We start from the raw sequence: 26,191 nt of genomic DNA on the forward strand, positions 1-26,191 counted from the left end.
GATAGGCCCATGACCCCTCCAGAGGGGTCAGCACTGAATCCCAACATCTCAGGTTCACTCCTTAGATGTCATCTACTCAGGTGAAGGTCCAGGTGGAGTCCTTTCTCTTCATCCACAGCCACTGACTTCCATTTTAGCAGCTCCGGAGAGGTCCTTGATCACCTGCTGGTGGGCCTTCCTACGTACTCCCATCTCCTGGAGAAGTCTGGATGTCAAGCTGGCTACGAACCCTCTGCAGCCTACATCGACTGGTCAGATCCTCACCTTCCAGACTCGCTGTTTTGCATTGGTGGCAAGCTCCATACACTTCAGCTTTTGTGCTTGTAGGCCTCCTCTTCTGAGCTCTCCAAGGGCACTGTGAGTTCAGCGATGTAAACGTGCCTAAAGGACTTTACACACTGTGCGATTTTAACAATCTTATAGGCTCACAGCATGCTACACTGTACGACATGAATCTAATAATCTTTGGAAATGATGTGAAGTTTTGTCTGTGCTGACTGAACGATGAAAGCGCAGCTGAATCGTAGCTTATGATGTACATGAGTCGACATGAATGTGCAAGAATAAAACGTCATAAGCGTGCACCGTCCATCTGTCAAAAATAAACAACCGAAGCAAGCAGGAGCTCCTACAATTACAGGGAAGCGAGCGAAACATGAAGGGAGCCCTTGCACTTGTGGCATTTACATGTTTGGAGAGAAATCCACTGCTAGATCCTTCCATACGTTGCCCTTTTTTGTGGTTCGAGCTGGAGGACACGTCAAAAAGGCTTCTGCTGCCACAACTCTTTGTTTAAACCCCACATACTCGTTTTGATGCGTCTTTCTGTTGTCGCTGCAAATCATCTATTTGGGTTTAGCTCAAGTGTGGCGCTGATCAGTAGGTCATTTCATCCTGCATTTCTATTGGTTAGTTAGTTAGTGTAGGTCACAGCAGCAGCATCACACTGTGAGATGATCACCCCAAATTTCTGACAGTCAGAATTTTATCGCTGCTTGTCTTTGGTCGCCATGACAACGGCTGTCCTTGAACCTGTCTCATAGTGCGATGTAGGACCACCGATGTAGAGCCAAGCCCAACGATATCACCACGATTCCCTCATGATTGTTATGTTTCGTCTGGGACTACCGAAAATCGCAGTGTGTAGTAATCTTAACCCTCCTGTCGTCCTTCGGGTCAAATTGTCCCGTTTCAAAGTTTTAAAAATCCATCCATCCATCCATCCATTCTCTATACACCGCTTTATCCTCATTAGGGTCGCGGGGGGTGCTGGAGCCTATCTCAGCTGACTCGGGTGAAGGCAGGGAACACCCTGGACAGGTCACCAGTCTGTCGCAGGGCTACATATACAGACACACAATCACACTCACATTCACTCCGACTGGCAATTTAGAGTCATCAATTAACCTCAGCATATTTTTGGACTGTGGGAGGAAGCCGGAGTGCCCGGAGAAAACCCACGCATGCACAGGGAGAACATGCAAACTCCATGCAGAAAGATCCCAGGCCCACCCCGGGATTTGAACCGGGGATCTTCTTGCTGCAAGGCAAAAGTGCTAACCACCACGACACTGTGCAGCCCAGTTTTAAAAATGTGGGAAAAAAAATATTTTCACAGTGAAAACTTCCACATTTTCAAAATTTTTTTAGGAAATTTTTGAACATTTTTTGGTGGAAAAAAGCAAATTAAAATTTTTTTCAAGAACATTCAGAAAAAAATCAACCAAAATCCATTGAATTTTGCTGTCAAATTTGGGGATTTTTTATTTTAAAAAATAAAATTTTTGAGGGAAACTTTTCAGGAATTTTCTTCCTGAAGATTTTGCAAATTTTTATAAATTTGGAGAAAATTTTTCTGAATTTTTGGACTTTTTTCAGACAAGGTAACAACATTTTTTGGTAAGTTAAAAAGCTGACCGTAGCACAAGGTCTGGTCCCAGATTGTTGGATATGACCTCAGGTGGGGAACAGAGTTTTTGGTCCAAGTCTACCAGCATCTTCCAGTCCCAAGCCCCTCTCAGCTGCCCAGAATCTGGTCCAGAAGTGGTGAGACAGGCTCCACCCTAACCCTCCTGGACAAATGTTGCTTCCTGCCAGTGGGACGATGTGGATGGAAGGCCGTAGACACCTCTCTGACACTTTTCCAACAGTAGTGCCAGACACTTAAGCACCTGGTTGTGCTGCCAGGTGTAACGGCTTTGGGTGAGGCTGGCCTTGCAGCCCACTGAAATGTGTTTGAGTGCATCTGGAGTCATGTGGGGTCTTCACTGAGATGAGCTGAGATTCTTGGGTGATGGAAGGACATCAGTCCTGCAGCAGCTGCTTCCTCCCAACCATGGACTTTTATTTGGTAGTGAACATACATTGATAGTTTCTTGATCTTCAGCTTGTTTTGCCGCGTCGCAGCTACTTTAACATGACTCAGCAGTCGGTTAATGTTGAGTTTTCAGGTGTGTTCAAGGATTACAGGTCAAAAAAACACAATTGAAAGCTCTTTTTTATTAAAATAAAATCTCGTCTGGCATAAAACAAAGCTGCTGTAATGTTTAGAATGAAGTCAAAGCAAAGAATAAGTCAACTTTTAACAAGCGAAATTGAAAAGAAAGACTTTAGATTTGTTTAAATGTTTATCAGTTTGTGAGTTAAACCAATGGAACAGCTGAACTTTAAAATCCCTAATGGGAAAGGATATACAATTGCATCAAAGATGAAAATTTTGGAGTCAAATTTTAAAATAACACAAAATTCAGCACTAAACTTTGTTAAAATGTTGTAGTTTATGTTTTAAATTAACCCTCTGTACCCATAAACCCAGTGATGGGTTTAAAAAATCATGCTGTCTTGAAAAAAAGGCAATAATTTCACCTTTTATAAGAGCTAGAAACTAGAAATATAGAAAGAATTGTTGAACTTTCAACTTTCTAAACTTTCTTATAAAACTATTTAGGAAAATGTACAAAAGTAAAATTTAATAATGTGGAACAGTAAAGGTGTTTTGGAGGTGAGATATGAGATGTAGCTGGTTGAATTAATAAGTGAAACCTCATCTTTTTATTCCCAGACATTACTTTACGGTTCTTTTCATTTAGTGTAATTTCTTTTTTTTTGGTGTTGTCTGACATATATCAAAAATCTGGAGAGAACAGGTTTAAGGTGCATTAAACAGCTGTCATGGGAAGTTGTTTTTTTTTTTTTTGCCACAGCTTCAGTCACTTCAGTTATGACAAATAATGATTTACAGATTAGCATTAACTGAATTCTGTTAATTGCTTTCATTTCGTGTGATTTCTTTTCTTGCCTTGGTATTGTAGCATGGCTGAAATAAATCAAAAATCAGGGGAAAGAAACAAGTTTAAAGTGCATTAAAAAGCTCACCATAAGTTCTTCGCCATTGATTTGTTTCTCAGCCTTATCATACAAAAATGTATTATTGATTTACACATTAGCATTATCTGGATTCTTTTCTTTTTTTGTGATTTAGTTCTCATGTTTGGTATCATAGCATGCCTAAAATGGCTAAAAAATCAGGAAATACAACGCTTAGGTGCACTGAACACATCACCAGATCTTTGACTCGTATAATACAGTAACTTCTGTTGTGACAAATAATGATTTGCAGATTAACTGACTTATTTATTTTTAAAAATACACAATAGTCCTGCCTCGTCAGCGTTAACTCAGCAGATTGTGCAGAAATGTCGAGCTATAATTACATCCTCCCACTTGAGGGGAAGCGTTATCTGGGTCGTGTGACGGCTTATCAAACCAGACATTGTATTAGAGAATAAGACGAGTGTAAAAGCATGCCACAGGTTATTAAAAAACACAGACACAGCAGCAGCAAACACACCCACACACACTGTACAGAAGCAATCAAGCACAGAAAAACTCATATCGCCGTCTGGAGCTCCGGCTGCATCCACGTAAAGAAGCGAAAGAGAAGTGAGAAGCTCAGCAGTGGCTTTTCTTTCTGCAGCATTTGCTCAGTCAGTCGCTCAATGCCATGCTGGGCGGCATCGCATTCTGGAGACGCATTCACACGCTGAGGATTAGCTGCTTATGAGGTGTACAAAAAACCCAAAAAAGTTCATGAGAAACTTTACTGACCTGATTAGGGGATGGGATGGGGAGTCTGTGGTGACCCTCATGTTAATCCCACCCAACACACTGAGCTAAATATGAGCTTTTAGTGTGAGTCTTTGCAGAGGATAATTGGATAATAAGTTGTGTAGATGTTGAGATGACTGCTGAGTGTTTGTGTGGATGCAGTTTTAAACCCCACAGAGCAGCTGGAAATAAAAATGTCCAGTTTATACCCCAAAAATATGATGGAATACATTTCTTTCAGCTGAACACAGCTATTGTTTAGGTGATAACTGCAAAGAGTTTCTTGTAGGGATCCTTGGATGTGTTTTTTTTCCTTTGACAATTATTAGTACTTGAGGAAAATGATCTTCCCTAATGGGAACAGACACAATAATCGCATTAAAGATGAAACTTCTGGTGTGAAAATTTAAAATAACACAAACTTCAACAATAAATTTTACATGTTTAATTAACCCTCTGAACCCCAAAATCCAGCGATGGGTTTAAAAATGTTGCTTTCTTTTAAAAAACCAGCCAGAACTACACCATTTATAAGAGCCAGAAACTCTAAAAACAGAAAGAAATTGTTGGATTTTCAACTTTCTAATCATACTGGACCTGCTTTTCTAATGGAAAATGATAAAATTATTTCAGAAAATGGACAAAAGAAAAGAAAAACAGCTACATTTCTATCATCTGATCACTTGTCTGTTATTGTTAGGGGATAACTGCAAATAGTTTTCTGTAGGGATAAAGAATTGCATTAAAGATGAAAATTCTGGAGTCAAATTTCGAAATAACGCAAACATCAACAATAAATTTTGTTAAGATGTTGTAGTTTATGTGTTTAATCAACCCTCTGAACCCCAAAAACCCAGCGATCGCTTTAAAATCATGCTGCCTTTGAAAAAAATGACACCATTTATTAGAGCCGGAAATGATAAAAACAGAAAGAATTATTGAATTTTCAACTTTCTGATCATATTGGACCTGTTTTCCACTGGAAAACTATAAAACTATTTCAGAAAATGTACAAAAACGGATCTTTTGTCTGCTACTGTTTGGGTGATAACTGCAAATATGTTCTTGTAGGAATCCATGGATGTGCTTTTTCCCCAGGTGTGATATCTAAATGTTGTTGAATTGTCTTAGTTTATGTTTTTAATTAACCCTCTGAATCCCAAAACCAGGTGATAATTTTGAAAATTATATTGTTTTGCAAAAAACCTTTTTAATCATGTTGGACATGCTTTTTCACTGGAAAACTATAAAAACTATTTAAGATAATGTACAAAAACCAGCAAAATATAATAATGCAGAACAGTAAAGGTGCTTTGGGGGTGAAATGTGAGATTTATCTGGTGGGAGTTAACATGTTAGACTTCTTCCTATTTGCTTCCAGACATTATTTTCTCATTTAGTGTGATTTATTTTCTTTTTTTTGCTATTGTAGCATGTCTTAAATAAAACAAACAAACAAACAAACAGGTTTAAAGTGCATTAAACATGTCACTGGATGTTGTAATGGGAAGTTTTTAGAATAATTTCATTTGTGACTGATAATGATTCTCGTTAGTCCCTCCCCAACACACTGAGCTGAATATGAGTTTTTAGCGTGAGCATAAGTGGATAATAAGTTGTGTAGATGTTGAAATGATTGCTGAGTGTTTGTGTGGATGCAGTTTTAAACCCCATAGAGCAGCTGGAAATGAAGCAGCTTGTTTTTGTTAGACAGAAGGCTCGAGTGATGTTAGTAGACAGTGGAGGGCGGCTGGAGGACACTCAAAGCTAATGTTTCAACACAAGAGGACGTTCCATTGAGAGGGTTAAAGAGGGGGTTTCTGGAATGGATCTGCCCACCTTGGTAGTCACTGTGAGGAGGGGCTTCCCTTCTGATGACGCCTTACTGGGTATCTCCTTCAGGACCATGGCAACAGTCTTATCTGCAGCCCTAGAGTCTTTCCCCTACAACAGTGAGATCAACAACGACGAGCATCAGTGGGACAGTTGGACAAAAACCCGAACGGGGCATCTTACAGAACAGACTTTACCTTATGAAGATGGAGATACTACGGTGTATGTGTGTGTGGGGCTGTCTACAACAACAACAACAACAACAACAACAAGAGACTGAAGACATTTCCACAAGACTATGGCAATGAGACGAGGTTCACTGCACGATGTGGAGGGTTGACTGTGGACAGATGAGCGTGGACGTCCAACGGCAGGAGCGATTCCACTGGGATGACACAGTTTTATGCAGAACTCAGAGTACAAGTTAGTTTATGTGTAGTTAAAACGACGTGATCCACAACAATCAGAGGAAAAAAGTTGCATAACTTCTCAGGTTCCTGCTTCTGAAAAGGAAATAGTATCTGGATTTATTTGTCTTCTTCGTAGATTCACAATAAGTTATTAAAAGTTTGTAAGCCAGATCAGATTTGTAAAAAAAGAGATCACAGTTCATTGGTGCACTTTGCAACAAAATAAACACGATTATTACATAAATTTACTCATCAGAATAGATTTTTACTATAATTATCAGGTTTTCCTACTCTTGTTTTTTTACTCAGCTGTTTCTTTCTGTGGTAGTTATAGAGATATTGACACAGTTGAGATTTATTGGGATTTTTCTCAAAAGCCAATGAGCTAAAGTGATTTGTTTATTATGTTTGCATTGAAGTTATGACTCTTACAAATCGTCTAAACCCTGTAACTAAGCCTTTCTGCGAAGGAAAAGTTACTCTTTCCCCTTTCTAAGATCATAAGGGCCTTTAGACAGGCAGACTCTGCAGGAGATTAGATGTTGTCGGTTCTGACGTGACGTATGGTACATGTCCACGGGATCTGTTTTTCTCCTATGTAAATGCGTTGCATCTGAAAATCTCCTGCTTGGTGGACGTACCAACAAAAACGTTAAACATACCAACGTGTGGCTCGGTCGTAAACTTTCTCTTTTATTACAAAATCAGTTCAGTGAAAAAAATTTCTGAAAGCATTTGAGGTGAGAAATAGGCTGCTGAATCTGTCCTCATTATAGTTCAACGACGGCTCGTTTGGACGTTTGAGGAAAGTTTCGCGATGCGTCGGTCCTCCACTCCCCGCGCCTCATTTTCATAAAGTAGAAGTCTACCTGTGGACACGTATAATAGACAGATTAGTTGTCTCCATATTGGTCTATAATCTAAATCTGACCTTCTCCCAACTACAATATTTACTCAAAGATCAGAGAGAATCCTCAGAACTGCTGCTGGCATTGTTCGCATGTCCTGCTGTTATGTTGGTGTCACTTCTCCTGATATCAGTAAACCTTACTCACAACCCAAGTCATCCGAGTCTCCAGTGTGTCTCTGTGCAGATGACTTAGTTCATGCAAGCACTGTCAGCATCAGTTCAGAGGATTCTCTCTGATCTTTGGGTAGATATTGTGGTTTGGAGAAGGGTCAGATTTAGACTACATACCAAAGTCTAAACTTTGATGTTTATCTTTAAGTTGATGTTACTCGTCATGTGCAAGCAATCAGATTTGACTTTGTTAGAGTCGTAAATTTTGAAATTTAGGTATCTTTTTAGGAAAACATTCCAAAAAATTCATATAATCATAAAAATGTTGAATATCAGATGCAATAATAAGCCAGTTGTCACTTTTAACGAGTTGGTTGAGGTGCATAGCGTATAATATGATCACAAAATGCTCAGTTTAATCTGGAATATGCTGTAACTAGGAGGTATTATCAGTGAATTTCTTGCTGGTTTCTGTACATTTCCTTCAGCTGCAGTGATCACATCAGACTATCAGCTCACTTCCAGACTGCAGCCTTCGCTTCACTAAACTTCCCCTCGCAGCGTCCAGCGTCCCGGCCTCCATGTTACCACCCTCAACCCCTCACACCAAGACAACGAGCAGAGCCTGTCCAATAATTGCCAAGGCACCATTACATAACGGTAGAAATTGATTACATAAGAGGTCAGATTGATTCTGCTGGCCCATTGTCATCCTTTTCACCTCCACTTTATGGCTGCAGAAACCGCCATCTGTCTCTCAGACTCACGTCACATCTCGCCTTCTTCCAGAAGAAGGACTACGTTTTATGCTATTAATCATCTTAAGACGTGCAGATGTTGCAGGAGATGCTACATGCTTCGCCTCGGCCTCCTGCGCTTCAGTTTGCTGACCGGAGAGAGACAAAGCTGCTTCTCATCATACTCAGTTTCTTCATTTCGTAGAGCAGAAAGTGCACTCAGAGCCTTTTAGCCAGATCTTATTAGACGCTTTCTACATTTCCGCTTGCCAGAAAAATGAATTAGGCTTTTCTACCAATGATTTCCTCAACCGATCATGTCGCAGAATGCATGCGCCGCGCCTGGACGGAGTCTTCCCTTGAAAGCCTAATGCTCTTAATAAAGTCCCAGAAGCCACCTGCTCCCACTCTCCAGCTCAGACTTAGTTGGTATAAATGAGCAGCGTCGCTCACTAAGATGCTGCCGGGAGCAAAGCGCCATTCACAAATGGTTCAGGAAAGCTCTAAACGTTTGTTTTTGGTTGTTTTGTCTGACTGACAGACGATGCAGGTTGGAAATCTTGCCAACAGAGTCAAGGATCTCCCACTCAGTTTGTGTTAGTTTACAGTTTCAGGTGTTTGATGAAGTGGCTCTATTTATTAGGAGTTCTGTGGAGATGTTTCAGGTGCTTCATGTGTTTTTAGATTCTTACCCATCATGTAGAAACATCAGGGAGACGACTAATCTGATCCAAACTATCCTGGAGCATCATAACAAACCCAAACTTTCAGCTAAAGTTAGAAGAGCTACAAGAAGAACAAGCAACAGCAACAGAACCTTGATACCTGCTTTATGGAATTACTGGTGTGTTTAGATCTTTATCCATCATGGAGAAACATCACGGAGGCGTCAGATTTGATCCAAACTATCCGGCAGCCTCACCACAAACCCAAACATACAGCCAAAGTTAGAAGAACTAGAAGAAGAACAAGCAACAGGTGGTTCCAGAACAACGATCTCAACACCATGGAGTCACTTTTTTTACATGAAGAGACAGAGACGACCTGAGAAGTTCTCCAAAATACTCAGAACAACCTCCCTGGTGAGAACTTTGGAAAACAGTGCACACTTAGCTGAAAAAGGAGACTCTATATGGGGACATTTTCAGTAAATAAGCGTTTCAAAGCATCAACACTAGTTCAAGAATGTCTTCATTTAGACTCAAGATGAAAAGAATCTTCCTCTAGATTCTAGAGGAAGTTCTTCGTCTCCCTAATGTGGTTCTTAAAGTACTAAAGGTTCTTAGTTATTCAGTGGCAGCTAAAAGCATGAAATTCGAGCAGCAGCTGACTGTTATTTAATCATACATCAATCATTTGGTCCATAAAACTTAAGAAGACTGTTAGAAAGATCCGTCAGAGTTTCCCAAACCCCAAACTGATGTCTTGTAACATGTTGTTGTGTCTGACCAACAGTCCAGAGCCCAAAATATTGAAACTGTTCTAATGAAAGTCAGTTCAAGAAGTCAGCTTAGTTTTCGGTTGTTTAATTTTGGATTTCATTCACTTTGTGCTTCAATTTTGGAAAATATCACACTTTGTTGGACACTTTTACATCCTAGAAGTTTGGTTACCTTCATGGACCAAAACAACCTGGTTAGGATTCAGAAAAATGTCATTTTTGGGTTGAAATTTAACTCTTTTACTACATATTTTAAGTGTTACCCCCCATTTTCTGTGTTACCAAGGTGACAAGTCCTGCACCATCTGATATCTGATTGGTAGCGGTAAAATAAACGGCAAAAACATGGTTGTTGTGACGCATTACAGAGTCCGGCAGAAAATTTTATCAGCTTTTTTCTGCAAATTTAGGGGAATTTTATGGAACATTTCCCAGAATTTATGTGAATTTTCCTGGAATTTTGTGGCAGTTGTATGGGAATTTTCTTGGAATTTCATGGAAATTTTCCTGGAATTTTAAGTGAATTTTCCTGAAATGTTATGGAAATTTTCCAAGACTTGTATGGCAATTCTATGGAAATTTTCCAATAATTTTTTAGGAAGTTTCCAGAAATCTTCTTTGGCAGGATCTGAATAATGCGAGTTCATATATTCTAAGCAGATGTATTCCGGAACGATCCAAACTGACTTGGGCTGTAGCTATTAAGGGATTACTAGTGAAACTAATAAAAAAGTTTCCAGCTGTTTAGATAATTAATTGATTGGTTTTAGTAATTTTATTTTTATTTTTCAAATCTAAATTATTTGCAGGTTTTTGCATTTTTTGTGATGTAAATAATAAAACAAATTTTGTTTCTGGAAATTTTTCCAAAACTTTCCTGGAACTTTCCTGATTTCGGAGGGGAATTTTCCTATAATTTCATGGGAATGTTCTGGAAATTTTCAGTTATTCTGTGAAATTTTATGGGACTTTCCCTGGAATTTTAAGACAATTGTATGGGAATTTTGTGGAAATTATCCTGGAATTTTGTGGAAACTGTCCTGGAATTTTATGTGAATTTTACTGGAATTTTCTGGAAAATTTTCCAGGAAATTTTTGGGAAGTTTCCAGGAATCTTCTTTGTCAGGTTCTGAATATAATTTCATATATTCTAAGCAGATGTATTCTGAAATGATCCAAACTGACTTAGACTGCAGCTATTAAGGGGTTATTTGTCAATCTAATAAATAAGTTTCCAACTATTTAAATAATTGTTCACTCGGTTTTAGTAACTTTTAAATTTTGAAAAAGTCTAAATTAATTCCAGGTTTTTTGACGCCTTATTGAGAAAGCAGTTTAGCTGAATGGAAATGTCATTTTGTGGAGTCGTAGAACAACAACAGATAAGAATCAACAACACTTGAGACGGGAGCGTTGGTATTTATTGTTTTGTCTCAGAACACGAAGCCTGCAGTGAAGGAACGGCAGCACGTTTTAATTAAAATGTCAAATCGCCGTTACAGAAGCGTTCGGTCGTCACGACGCTGCTCCGTGAGATAAAATCAGGAAAACAAATTATTCACAGCAGATGAGTCCCACTGTGGAGTTACAGGGATAAATCAAATCATTCTGAGCTGCTTGTGCTGCAGGACATGCATGTTTCTGCTGGTGTCAGGGCTCACAAAATCAATTTACAGTGAAAGCCACAAGATTTAGTTGTTGTGTCACTCTGAAAATCTGGGTTTGTGGATCCACAACATGCATGAAATTCAATTTGTCTTTTAATATCTGTAAAATGACACATAATGGCTTTTCTATTGAAGCAGAGACCTGACAAACCCAGAGTTGGTGACTTTTGGGCTTTTCTTTCTTCTTTCCACCTCAGAAGCAGTTTTCAGTTCCCGTCTGCACTCAGTTAGAAATAACGATGATGGATGTTTGTGCCGGGAAGCTAATGATGGTCCGCTCTGTCCCTTCTGAAGTCTGGTCTGAATGTTTGCTGTCTAATGGACTTTTTAAAATTACATTTACAAACTGTTTATGGGCAGAAATGTTCCAAATGTTCTGCAGTATTACTGAGGTCCCCCCTCAGTGGACTTATTTGGTGGTTTTAGAGCAGTTCAGGTGGATAATAACGTTCAGACACCAGAAGAGTTTCAGTGGAAGCTGCCAGATTTTCCAAAGAAATCATAATTTGGAGATGCAATCTGTGGAAACCTCCCATGTCCAAGTTTAAACGAGTCTCTGACTGCATGTAACCGACTGCTTATGTGAAACTGTTCATCTGATCCCTTTTTCAGCATACTGTGACTCATTTCTGGGCCATGTTTTGGTGCCTATCTCACTATTTAATCCTCTGAACAGCAAAATGTGCAGGCAGGTGTGTTTTTTGTTAAAAATCACCATTTTTTCAAAGCCAGAAACTGCAAAAATTGGAAAAGAAAGTCAGATTTTCAATCAGTCCTTGATCTACTCATGTGTGACTCTGCTTGGAAACTGAACCAAAACTCAGCCTAAAATTGAGATATTTTTCATGTTTAACTTAAAAATCATCCAAAAACAAACCACTGGACAAAGAAATTTCATTAATGTCTGTTTATTTTTATGGTTTTTGGTATTCTAATTGTGTCTAACTGCAGAGAAGACATTTCTGAGTTCTACTGAGAGGTGCAGGATTTTACACTGCACTGAAAAATGAACTCACAGTGAGGAAAATTGTGAAAATAAAAAAATCTAGAAACTACTCAGGGTTCAAAATGAGTGTTTGGATTTTTAACTTCTCATTTGTGGCTCCAGTGGGAAACCAAATCTGAGCATAAATTTATGGTATTTTGTCAAAATTGCTTTATTCTGCATGTCTCATTTAAAAATTCACCAAAAATAAATGATGTCTTCTAACTGGATTCAGCAAAATACAAAATACTCTGCACACCTTCTTGCAACTGAAATACTAATAACAATGCAGCTGCAGCAAACAGTCACATGGATAAAATTCAAGGACTTTTCTGCTGTTTCCACAGAGTGAATAGGTTTAAAAACTAATTTTAAAAATTAGTAAAATATATTCAGGATACAGATTCATTTCTCCAGTGTTGGTAAAGCCTTCTAACATGCTGGAAATGTTTGTTTCACTTTTATTTCCAGCTTTTGGGCAATTAATTGTCAAAGAAAGTCAACTTTTGTCTATTTACTTTAATGATTTTTCCCATTTTAGTGCACTTACACCTGCAGGACTTTGAACCAATGAATCCACAGAGAAGAAGGAAAAAATATCCAGAAACTTGCTTGGGATTCAAATGGGTAAACAGGAAAAGAACTTGAGAGAGTCTTCATCATTTTCAAACTGAACATTTGTAAAAAAAGAAAAAAAAGAAAAAAAATTCCACTGTCAGATAATTCAACTCAAACACAAAGTCAGTGACGTTCCTCAAACTTACATTTTTAAGCAGAGCTGCCATCTTGAATTTTGTCCTGCAACTTTTAGAATAAAACCAGATTCCACTGCTTTTACAAAACCTCACCAGAGATGAAAAACTTGAAGCAACTGCAGGAGAAAATGAGATTTCCTCTATTAGCGGCCGTCAGTTTGCTCAGAAGCATTTTAAACATCTGAACTTGTCAAAACAGGAGCTGGACTTTGGCTGACAGATCAAGAAGCTCAGCAGGACGAATCCTCTGATCTCGTCTACCTGCTTAAAAAGTGACCAGTGGACACAAAACATAGCCTTTTTCTTCACATAACTGAGTAACTGTGGGTTTAACAAGTGAAGAAAATGAGTTTATTCCAGAGAAGGATTCTTTGATCATGCAGAAGATCGTCTGCCATGTTGGATCTGGAGCGTCAGAATAAGAGCTGCTTTTAATGAAGCTGCAGACAATCAGAGCAGTTCTGCAGCATCGCTTATGAAGGCACAAAGCAACCGGGAAGTTAACTATTACAATGCCATGTGCCCACTCAAAAATGAGCATTTGTTTTCTGTTTTTGCATAAATTATGCATTTTTGTAAAATTGAATCATTGCTTTTAGTTGAGCTTTTGCTGTCTGCAAAAGAAGTGATTTCAGTGTCTTAATTTGTTCTTAAGCATTTATTTAATCAGAGCTCATACTTGATGTAAAGGATGGATTTCTAGAGGGAATATTTGCTGCTGTTGATATTTTCAACTTTTTAACAGCATTTGAAATGCTAAGCTCAAAAATCATGATTCATCAACAAAATCACTTTATTCATTTATAAATTCACCAAAAATAAACCATTTTCTTTAACTAAATTCAGTTACATACCAAATATTCTGCACTCCTTTTTGAAATTAAGATGCTAATAACGATGCAGCTGCAGCAAACAGTCACATGATAAAAACTCAGAGTTTAAACTAAAACTGTAAATTTTAAAATAACTAGAGTGTGTAGATTCATTTTTCCAGTATTGGTAAAACCTCCCAAAATGTTGGGAATGCTTATTGCATTTACTTTTTCCATTTTTAAAAAATCTAATTGTAAAAGAAATTCAACTTTTGTGTATGTATTTTATGACCTTTGGCACTGAAATGCTTATTTGTGACTTCGTTGGGTCCAACCAAATCTCAGCTCAAAAACTGTGATTTTTTTTTTTGTTTTATTCTGCTATCTCATTTAAAAAATTCACCAAAAATAAACATTTTTTTTAAACTGAATTCAATAAAATATGAAATATTGTTGCAGCTGAAATGCTAATAATGATGCAGCAAACTGTCACAAAACAACAATTCAGGGACTTTTAGAAACTGACCAAAACTGCAAATTCTAAAATGTCTACAGTGTGTAGATTCATTTCTCCAGTGCTGGTAAAACAATTCCAAAAACGTTGGAAATGTTTATTGCATTTTTATTTAAGTTTTTGTCAAATTAACTGTCAAAGAAATGTAGCTTTTGTCTTTTTTTTTTTTTTTTTTTGATTTTTGGCATTGTAATTATGTCTCTCTCCTTCTTCTTGGTTGTCTGTTTCCAGAACTGCAGGATCTTTGGTGATTCCAGTGTCTTAAATCGTTCTTATGGAAACACTGGTTCAATAAAAGCTCATACTTCATGTAAAAGATGGATTTCTAGAGGGAATATTTGCTGCTCAGAATCAGGACAGCTTTCTGTTGATCCACTTTTTCGGCAATAAATGGATGACATTTAAGTTCCTCTATTTCTGAGGCGGAAGGTTACAATATTCCTACATATAATATAAAACAACGACAGCTAGAAGAAGAAATACGATAAAAAACCTCTAACACTTCACCTGAATAGATATTTGTTTACCTCATTTCACAATATTCCGGTTTGGGTGCTGAATAAGATGGGTTCTATATTTCTGAGCACAATGAGCCGGCTGTTTTCCACATGCTGCTGCTGCTGCTGCTGGTGATGATGCTGCATTGTATTTGTTGATGCTTCCTCTGCAGACCTCCGACCTCGTGCATGTTTTGCTCTCGGCTTCAGAGGGAAGCCACAAACAACAGCAGACTCCCTCATGTGCAGATGGAAAATTGATCAGAGCCTCAGGTGAACTTGAACCCTGCAGCGCTGCCTGCACCGAGCTGATTTCTGGTGACATATAATAATAATAATAATAGTAATGAAAATCAGGGCCGATCGCTGCAGCATCCTGATTCAAACAGACTGTGTGAATAAATAAAAGCAGGTCCTCCGAACTGGAGCCAAAGTTCAGGCTTCAAAGCAGAGCTGCTGGTTCTGACAGTGATCCGGTGCTGCTGCTGTGGATGGAAGGTTGGTGGTCGAAAGTACAAAAGACAGAGGACTATTGTGATTCTACTGGGAGAGGAATCACTTCTGAAAACCCACTTTTATAGACCCGCTTTTATGTGAAGCTTTAGATAATTTTAGTGTTTTATTCTGGATTATGTCCTGCTTATTACTTATTACTTACAAAGAGACACAAAAACCACAAAGAGACAGAAAAGAACCACAAACAGACACAAAACAACCACAAAGATACAGAAAAGAACCAAAAACAGACACAAAATAACCACAAAGATACAGAAAAGAACCAAAAACAGACACAAAATAACCACAAAGATACAGAAAAGAACCAAAAACAGACACAAAATAACCAAAGAGACAGAAAAGAACCACAAAGAAACACAAAATAACCACAAAGAGACAGAAAAGAACCACAAACAACCACAAAATAACCACAAAGAGACAGAAAAGAACCACAAACAACCACAAAACAACCACAAAGAGACAGAAAAGAACCTCAAACAAACACAGAACAACCATAAAGAGACAGAAAAGAACCACAAACAGGCACACAACAACTAGCGGTGCAAAACAACCACATAGAGACATAAAACAACAACGGCCACTGTCGCCTTAGGGCTTGCTCTGGGCGTCAGGCATAAGGGTTCTGTGAAGCGTCTTGAGACAATTTGACTGTAATTGACGCTATATAAATAAAATTGAATTGAATTGAAAGAAACACAAAACAGCCACTAAGAGACAGAAACCACCACAAAATACACAAACCAACCACAACGAAACACATTACAGCCATAAAACAACCACAAGTAGACACAAACCCAGTAAAAGAGATGCAAAACAACCACAAAGAAACACAAACAACCACAAAGCGACACAAACTCACCACAGAGACACAAAACCACCACAAATATACACAAAACAACCACAGAGACACAGTTTTAAGCCAAAATAAACACCAAAATCAACCTGCATGACCACATCTTCCAAATTGGAGCTTCACTTTTGCACAAAGCACAACATTAAAATGAAAACCCCTAAAACAGAAATGCTATTTCACACTGAAACTTTGACAGAAACTAAGAATTATAAGGTATCGGACACATTTAATGGTGTCAGATCCTGAACACTCCAGATAGTGACCGACCAGCAGCACTAACGCTGTGGATGACTGATACCTGTAAACTTTTTACTGCTGCTGTTTGAGGGTTTTCTATCCTGGTGACATTTCTGCTGCTGTTTATTGGCTTTCATGGGGATCGGTTCTTGTAATGAATAAGGAACTCTGGCGGCAAACACAATGTCTCTGCAAACTGCAAGCAGAGGCGCTTAAAACAGAATCAAAATAATTTACTGTGCTTACAGCTGCTCGTACATCACCGTCTGAAAGTGTTCTGTGCAGCGGCGTCGCTTCAAACACCGGCGGTTTAACACAAATCATCTCCAGAATTACAGCCAGCAGCTGAGGGAAATTTACGTCCCAACACGAATAGCTGCCCTCAGCGCCGAGGATCCGTCTAATACCCGCTCATGCTCCCCGAGTAGTTTATAAAGACGTGGAGAATCTGTCGTTAAGTCATTCTGGGCCCAAATAAACACGCCTCGGCTGGATCCAACTAGCGACGTCTAAAACTGTTCAAAGGCTCATTCAGGACACCGCTTGGTTCGTGGAGCAATGTTCTTTTGTGCTCGTGGCAAAATTATCTTATTTAATTGCGATTATTCAAATGCGCACATAATTACAACCCTGAAACGCAGCATGGTGGATTTATTTCTCCTCTCTAATCAGGCTTTTTTTGCTTTGTTTTTTTCCTTGGTTACCTCAGTTCCTCCATAACGGAGCAGTTCAGGCCGCTGAGCTAATTAGAGGCTGTGGAAAAGTTCGTCTCTTTTCACGTTTCTAAAGTCACCTGATGCAAAGAAGGAATCAGAATATTTTCTGAAGTGATTTAATGTAACAATGACAGAGTTCAAATATTTGCTGCAGTAAAAATTGAAGAAACAGTCACTTTCTTCTTCTGTAATTTAAAAAAGAAGATTCACTTTAGCTTAGCTTAGCACAAAAACTACACTGTAAATCATTTTAAGTTATTTCAGTCCAATCCTAGTCCTGGTAAATTAACTAAACTCAAGAAAACAAGTTTGATAAATTCAAGATATTAAGCTGAATCGACCAGTCACACAGACAGACTCGCTTTTGTTTGACATTTTCTAACTTCAGACAGTTTCTTCTTTACTTGACTTTAAGAACTTACAGTTGTTGGAGCCATTTTTGACCAGAGTCAGTTCAAAGACAAACTTTTTCAACTACAAGTCTGCAGATACAGGACCTGAATTCAATCTGAATCTTTGTCGTAGTTCGACATAAATAGATTTTTATGAAAACAAACAACCAGAACCTAGTTTGACAAAGACACACAGTAAGTCTACACCATGTCTGTTTTATTAAACTACAAAAAACAAAAGTCTCTGTGGAGTTTTAACCATAATGATGAATCCTGTTAAATCTGCTTATATGCTAATTTAGTTTCTTATGAACCTTAATGAGTTGAGTGAACTATCAGTTAAAGCTAAGAAATTAATCGAAATTGCAGGGTGGAGCTTTTTATGTCAATATTATTCAAAACCTGTTTCCATTTTGAACATATATGGAAGAATTTGTCCAATATTACAACTTGTCTTTCTACTTTGAAACTGCAGTGGACCAATGACAATCTCAAAAACACAAATTTAGTAACAATATGAAGGAATCAGCAAAGTAATCAATCCAGTTTAGAGCTTTTTTGCATCACTAATCTTCACAGTCTGTTTCCATTTCAAACACATACGGCTAAATTACTCCAGTATTACAATTTCCGATTTTGTTTTGCAGTAATTTGGCTACATGAGACTAAAGCTAAGCTAACAGACTCCAGATTTGTGTTTAGCATACAGGGTGTATAATGTGAAGTATTCTAACTCATTGGATGTATACTGCAGGTATAAACTTGCTATTTGTGGCACATTTCTTGTCATTTTCCCTTCCCTTTTCATTGTCTATGTTTTACCTTTCTGCAAACTGAAATTTCCACTCCAGCAGAGGGTTTGGATCATGTGGTGAGGCAGCTTTGCTATTTTTCAGAGAATTAGCCATTTTAATCACAGTTCTCGCCTCCCTGCATCCAAATATCCCACCAAAACAATTCCTCTGTCACTATTCCTTCACTTATCTCCACTTAAGACGAGTCAGACCATTCTACACGATGCTGTGTCAGAACCAGAGGTGGACAGAGTAGCCAAAAAACTGTACTCAAGTAAGAGTAATGTTACTTCAGAATAATATTGCTTAAGTAGAAGTAAAAAGTAGTCATTCAAAAATTACTCAAGTAAGAGTAAAAAAGTATTTGGTGGAAAGAAAGACTACTCGAGTACTGAAAGTACTGAGTAACTGTTTGACTGGCTGTATGCTATGAAAAACCAAGATTTGGAAATTTGTGTTTCTTGTGCCTGAACTCGTCATTTTTTAAAGATGTTATTTAATTTTGCTATTTTTTATTTTATTATTTGGAAATACCAGAATTTGCACATTATTTTAAAATTTTGTCTGTCTGATCACATCATTTCTAAAGATATAAATCGGACATTACATTCAAACAGTTACTCAGTACTTTCAGTACTTGAGTAGTCTTTCCACAAAATACTTTTTACTCTTACTTGAGTAATTTTTTGAATGACTACTTTTTACTTCTACTTGAGCAATATTATTCTGAAGTAACATTACTCTTACTTGAGTACGATTTTTTGGCTACTCTGTCCACCTCTGGTCAGAACCAGAGAATGATCTGACTGTGCAAGTAACATTCCTGAGAAATCAATCCTGTCAAGCTGCAGTTTAGAGCTTTATGCATCATTCATCTTCAGAATCTGTTTCTATTTCATGTATGCACGACTGAATTACTCCAGTATTACAGTTTATGATTGTGCTATGCAGTAGTTCTGCAGCCGAACGGTCTGATTACATGAAGCTAATGCTAAGCTAACAGGCTCCAGCGAGTGTCAAGCCTCTCCTGACCTCAATGTGACTTTATACTCTGAAGCTACTATTTCGGTCCAAATAAGCACATTCAAAACAAATAAATCTAATTCTTTCTTTAATCTTTTCCAGGTGAGACGTCCTCCTACAGACTTCTAGGACAGCAGCACTCAGGCTGTGATGTGTGTTAAAGTGTTTGCCAGTCAGTAAAGTCTGCCGTAGTGCTGTGACAGACATGTCAGCACGGATTTAAGCTTCGGTGACGCTTTAAATCCTTCAGTCAACAAAAGAGGTTTCAGGCGATTTGCTGAAAGCCGCCCTGTGGCTGCATTTCTGCACCTGCAGCGTTGAACTACCGGGACTGGAGTCGGGCTGCAGGAACATCTGAGGCGGGTAGCTTTAAAGTTTAATTCAGTTTACTCAAGTGTAGCATGGGTGAGAGTAAAGCAATCAGAGATGTCGGGAAAGCACAAAAAACATGAATACAAAAGCCTTTTTTAATATTTTTTGTTCATGAATTAGCTACAAAACTTGAAAAACAGACTTTGAGGATATAAAAAAAGCAAAACTCCAGGGCAGAAAAGGAAAAAAAATTACGTTGTGTTTATGTTTGGTTTACTTTGGGAGTAATTTTGGAACCTTGTTAGAGTTTATTTTTGTATTTTTTTCTTTTCTGTGTGCTCTTTCTTCTGTTTATGCACCCAGAGCGGTTGTGGTTTAGCACTGATGACACTCTTTTCTGACATTTTGTGCTTACTTTGGTTTTCTTTCTTTGGTGTTGTGTAACGGTGCATTTTCTTTGCACTTCTGTCTCCGTGCTGTAAATACTTGGATGCAAAATTTTACTGGAATTATGTATTTTTTTTAAAAAAAGACCAAAAAACTACAAAATTGTACTTAGATGATGAAACTTGCTCCATGCAGTCCACTGAACACCTCGTAATTAATTGTTATTGTTTGCCAGCATTTATTACCTTTGCTGACATTTTATGGATTCTGTACCAGAATTGCTCATTTTACAGCAATAAATAAATGGATTCACTTGAATAATTTATGATATCCCTCTTTAGACAGATTGATTATAAGTTTTTATTACCATAAAACCATAGAGTGGGTGTGATCAGAATAATTTAGTCTCATCAGTACAGAAACAACAGACTGTATATTAGTGGAAAGCTAACAGTTATCAATGATCTGTGTTTATGTTGGTACATTCAGTATATACATAGAATATTTTATTTGACTGAATAGATGTGTGTTTGTTGGTAGTTTAGTTGTTGCTTCATTTGTGTGTAGTTTTGGTTATTTCCTGCTAACACACCTGATTAGTTTGTTTTTCCCCTGCAGCAAAACAATGTTCAACCTTTTTAGAGCTGATGTTAGTGATCCTTTTTCAAATAAACCAGCCTGTGATGGTATTTAGACCCACACTGAATATTGGCTTTGTTATTGAAGTTATTATCAAAGGCAGATCCAAATGCCACACAGTTTTTGAAGCTGTTTATCCTGTGATTAACACCTGGTAATATGAAAATGTCATTAGAAAATCCCACAGTCTCTGCTTTCTTTATTAGAATCCTTTGGTTTGCTGTGAGGTTTTGGTGGATTTATGATCAACTTCAGGGTGTCTGGTGGAGTTTTCTTGCAAATAAACAGCAATTAAACTAAAAAAAAAAAAACACCTGCAAATTCAAATGTTCCTTAAAACTTTGGTCCTTTTCATGCTTTTGCTGGTATATTTCATGGCAAATCACCACCACAGATGGAATAACATACATGGGAGTGTATCAGGTCACCTTTGTGTGTCTATATGCACGAGACAAACAAACATGGAGCTGCTGAAAGACAAACAAATGGCTCTATTGGAGGTCAGAAACTCCACATTAGCTTAAATAGAGCTCATAAAACCAAATATAAAACCAGAAACCACCAACATGCTGGTGCAAATGATAAAAAGACACTAAAATGCAGCAAACTTTGAATACTTTAAGGTGGAGTTTATCATCATTTCTATCATGTAAAATCATTTTATCATGCAAAGACTGAATGTCATTTGAAAATCCCACTGTCTCTGCTTTTTTATTGGAATCTTTTGGTTTGCTGTGAGGTTTTGATGTCTGTACGCTCAACTTCAGGGTATTTAGTGGAGTTTTCGTGCAAATAAACAGCAGTTCAATTAACATTTAGCATTTTAACCTCAGAAAACATCTGTAAATTTGATTTTTCTTTCAAGTTTTAACCTGCATTGTACTTTCATGTTAAAATTACTACTTCTTTCCTGTTTTTGCTGGTATATTTCATGGCAAATCACCACCACGGATGGAATAGTGTGCATAGGACTGTATCAGGTCACCTTTATGTGTCTATATGCACAAAGCAAACAAACATGGAACTGCTAAAAAACAAACAAATGGCTCTATTAGAGGTTAGAAGCTTCATGTTAGCTTAAATGAAAACCAGAATGCACAATTAAGCTGGTGCACATGATAAAAAAGACACTTAAATGTCCTCTACAGCAAACTTTGCATACTTCTTTTCAGTCAAAGACTTAATTAACTCCAGTTTCAGCCACACTCATCATCCACAATAACCGTCCGCTGTTAGATTTATGTGCAGCAGAATCATCCTTCCACTGATTCCCCCTTAAACCTAATTTCCACAACAACTGGGTGTATTTCATTACAGAAGAGACGCGCTGCGGCGGAGCTTTTCTCAAAAATGAAGTGACACTCAGGGAAAGGCGTAGGACTGTAATTTCTTATAATGGGGATAGATAGCGAGGAGCTTTTCCCTGAGGGTTTACAGGCCGCCGCTGCACAGGACAGCTGAACAAACACGGCGTGAAAAGGAAGCAGAGCGACGAGTGCATGGAGACAAACAGCAGAGGACCTACCATCATTTTACCGAGGTGAGGGAGGAATGCAAAAGCAACAGTTTTTAACATTAAAACAACTAAGTGTAGCTAAAAAAGGAGTTTACACACATGCACATAGCTCCAGATTTACTATAATTTAAATAAGCATTGGTGAAAAAAGTCACAAAAACTTATTAGAATGCACAATATTTCATTCCTAGTTACACAATAATCAAGTAAAAACATTTAAAACACAATATGCTGGTGACAGTTAAGAGTTTAAGGCAAACTCAGGACTTTTTAATCAGGTGTTTAATTGATTTGATGGATTTTATTTAGTTATTGCTCTTCTTAGAACTGATTTATTTATCTATTTTGCTATTTATTCATGTATTTGCACCTTTTAATTTATTTATGAGCAGTTTATTACTTAATTTTTTATAATTTCTTATTCAGTTTTTATAATTTTTGACTTCTGTTTTTGTCTATTTTTTTAACAGATATTTTATTTATCTTATTTCATTTAATTTGATCTCATCTTTCCTTATTGCACAATTTATATATGATAGTGATTCCTCAGTTCCTGAGTTCTTTATTTCTAACGATTTTGGAGGCTGTTTGTACTGTTTTATTGCATTTTTATTCCTTTTATGTCCATAAAGCCCTTTGTGTTGCATTTTATTTGTATTAAAAGTGTTATATAGATAAAGTCTAATACATTCCCATAACACTGGACAGTTAAAGAAAGACTAAATTCATTGCAACAGAACCACATATATTGTCTTTTTTTTCCTGTGTAAAGTGGCATCAGTTGACAGATTGATTCACTTTTCATCACCTATAAACAGACTTTAGTGTGTTCAGACTGTAATACATCAGGTTTGAATGTGAAAAAATATCCTAAAGATCTCCAAAACTGCATTAAATCAACTATTCCATTACTGGTACCTGAAGGTTTTCTGCTGTTATTCAGTAAATCCACAGATCAGTCAGGACGTTAACGCCACTGACAGCTGAAGTAAATAACATTAATCATCTTCCAGAGCGGCGTTCGGCGGAGAAACCTTTGGTCCTGCATGTTGGAGGAACTTTGACAGATCTTGTTTAGGACGAAGTGACATGTTTATCTGGATGCTGTTAAACCAAACTACAGTTAGTTCAGGATGCAGTAAATCAGCCCAGTTCTGGCTCATTTCTCTGGACACCAGCTGATTTTAAGTTTTACTGTTTGCAAAGACCCTGACCGGTTTAGCTCCACATTAGCTTTACATTACTGGTTAGGAAAGGATTAAAAAGCCTGAAAATCTAAAAAAAAACAAAAAAAAACATATGACATAAAATCATCACTAAAAGATGCAAAATCACCACTAAAAGGTGCAAAATTACCATGAAAAGATGCAAAATCACCACTGAAAGGTGCAAAATCACCATAAAAACATGCAAAATCACCACTGAAAGGTGCAAAATCACCATAAAAAGATGCAAAATCACCATAAAAAGGTGCAAAATTACCATGAAAAGATGCAAAATCACCACTGAAAGGTGCAAAATCACCATAAAAACATGCAAAATCACCACTGAAAGGTGCAAAATCACCATAAAAAGATGCAAAATCACCATAAAAAGATGCAAAATCACCACTGAAAGGTGCAAAATCACCATAAAAAGATGCAAAATCACCATGAAAATATGCAAAATCTCAACAAAAAGATGCAAAATCACCATGAAAACATGCAAAATCACCATGAAAAGATGCAAAATCACCACTAAAAGGTGCAAAATCACCATGAAAATATGCAAAATCTCAACAAAAAGATGCAAAATCACCATGAAAACATGCAAAATCACCATGAAAAGATGCAAAATCACCACTAAAAGGTGCAAAATCACCATAAAAAGATGCAAAATCACCATAAAAAGATGCAAAATCACCATGAAAATATGCAAAATCTCAACAAAAAGATGCAAAATCACCATGAAAAGGTGCAAAATCACCATAAAAACATGCAAAATCACCACTGAAAGGTGCAAAATCACCATAAAAGCATGCAAAATCACCATAAAAAGATGCAAAATCACCATGAAAATATGCAAAATCTCAACAATAAGATGCAAAATCACCATAAAAATACACAAAATCACTATGAAAAGACGCAAAATCACCATGAAAAGATGCAAAATCACCACTAAAAGGTGCAAAATCACCACGAAAAGATGCAAAATCACCATGAAAAGGTGCAAAATCACCATGAAAAGACAACAAATCATCACTAAAAGGTGCAAAATCACCATAAAAAGATGCAAAATCACCACAAAAATACACAAAATCACTATGAAAAGACGCAAAATCACCATGAAAAGATGCAAAATCACCACTAAAAGGTGCAAAATCACCACAAAAAGATGCAAAATCACCACTAAAAGATGCAAAATCATTACTAAAAGATGCAAAATCACCACGAAAAGATGCAAAATCACCATGAAAAGACACAAAATTATCACTAAAAGATGCAAAATCACCATGAAAAGACACAAAATCACCATGAAAACATGCAAAATCTCAACAAAAAGATGCAAAATCACCACGAAAATACACAATCACTATAAAAGATGCAAAATCACCATGAAATGATGCAAAATCACTACAAAATCGTGCGAACTCACCATAAAAACATGCCAAATCACCATTTAAAGACAAAATCATCACTAAAAGACACAAAATCACCACACAAAGAGCCAAAATCACCACAAAGAGATGCAAAATCACCTTGAAAAAAAGACAAATCACACCTAAACAATACCAAATCGTTACAAAAAGATGCAAAATCACCACGAATAATGCAATATTTAAATTGATTTTAAAGCCATTTCTGTGTGTCAGTTCCATCTTCAGTTTTCCTCCAAAGACAGCAGAACTTTTCTGGTTAATGAACCCACTGTTGACCATTTATAATCTAAATTAAACTAAAGGCTCAACTTTCTTATGTTGCTTGTGGTTCTTCTTGGTTGCCTCATATCACTCCATTTTCTAGTTAACTTGCTGTTATCATTGTTCCTGCCCTTTTTTACATCTCTCCATGATGTTTTACCTTTACTCTTCTGTTTAAATCGTCGTCTTCATCGTTGTCATTACCTCCAGGCATTTACATGAACGACTGCGTGTTGTTAACTTTTCGTCCTTTCTCTCTGGTATATTTCTGTTTTGTCCTCTCTGTCCTCTCTCCATGGATCCTCTCTACAGGTATTTCTGGCTCTGCCACTGCTCTCCAGTGTTTTATGTCCTCTGCTTTGTCTGTTCTATCCTTCACCCTCACCCTGACCAGGTGAGGCAGACAGTTGTCCTCCCTGAACCTGGTTCTGTCAGAGGTAAAGGAGCTCTATGGATTTGCTGGGTTTTCTGTGTACAAATTTGTTGGATCTTAACTTTAATTTTCAAATTAGGCAGGTAAACTTTCCATGATTGGTAATATTGCATGGTTTTAGTCTTACTCTTTTAATTTAGTCAGGTAAAGTTTGTATTTTTGATAAATTTGTAAAGTTTTGACCAGAATATTTAAGCCTCCAGTTATGTTACGGGACCCATTTTAAAGTGAAAAAATGTTTTAAAATTGTTATTTTTTTCAACAAGAAACTTCTTTTGCTTGGCTTAATAAGTGTAAAATGGTTCATTTTACATATTTGCGCCCTGAACAGAAGTCTCGTGTTCATTTATCAACTCCATAAAATGAAAAAAAAATTCTAAATATAAAACTTTTTTTAAATCAATGTCATGTAAAACTATTGTATTTTATATGTAGGTCTTTCCAATGTACATTAAAAAAAGTTTTAACAGAATTAAACATTTTTAGGAGTAAATAAGTGAATTATCGTCATTGAACCGTGATCTGTGAGAGCTAAAGAACACCACTGCACTAAATATTGACAGAAATGATTAACAATGAAGTCAATAATGAGATATGAACAATGTTTATTGGGATAAGTTGGATAATTAGACATGTTCCAGGTCAAACTGACCCACGAACATCATTGCTATTCCTGAAAAACGAACCTAACAGGA

At 37.2% G+C, this 26,191-nt stretch overlaps 1 protein-coding gene across 3 annotated transcripts in view; it reads right to left on the bottom strand.

Moving 5' to 3' along the window:
• pex5la (peroxisomal biogenesis factor 5-like a) overlaps positions 1 to 26,191 on the bottom strand; it is a 185,122-nt gene that overhangs the window by 92,573 nt on the left and 66,358 nt on the right. For 2 of the 3 annotated variants that reach the window (XM_051947475.1, XM_022198054.2), the window contains exon 2: positions 5,947 to 6,051. The exons of the other annotated variant lie outside the window; for it this stretch is intronic. In XM_051947475.1, the coding sequence (XP_051803435.1) occupies positions 5,947 to 6,051 (105 nt within the window). The remainder of the gene's footprint in view (positions 1 to 5,946; positions 6,052 to 26,191) is intronic. 3 annotated transcript variants of the gene reach the window in all.

This window comes from Acanthochromis polyacanthus, chromosome 4 (genome assembly GCF_021347895.1).
Source record: "Acanthochromis polyacanthus isolate Apoly-LR-REF ecotype Palm Island chromosome 4, KAUST_Apoly_ChrSc, whole genome shotgun sequence".
Classification (NCBI taxonomy): Eukaryota; Metazoa; Chordata; class Actinopteri; family Pomacentridae; genus Acanthochromis; species Acanthochromis polyacanthus.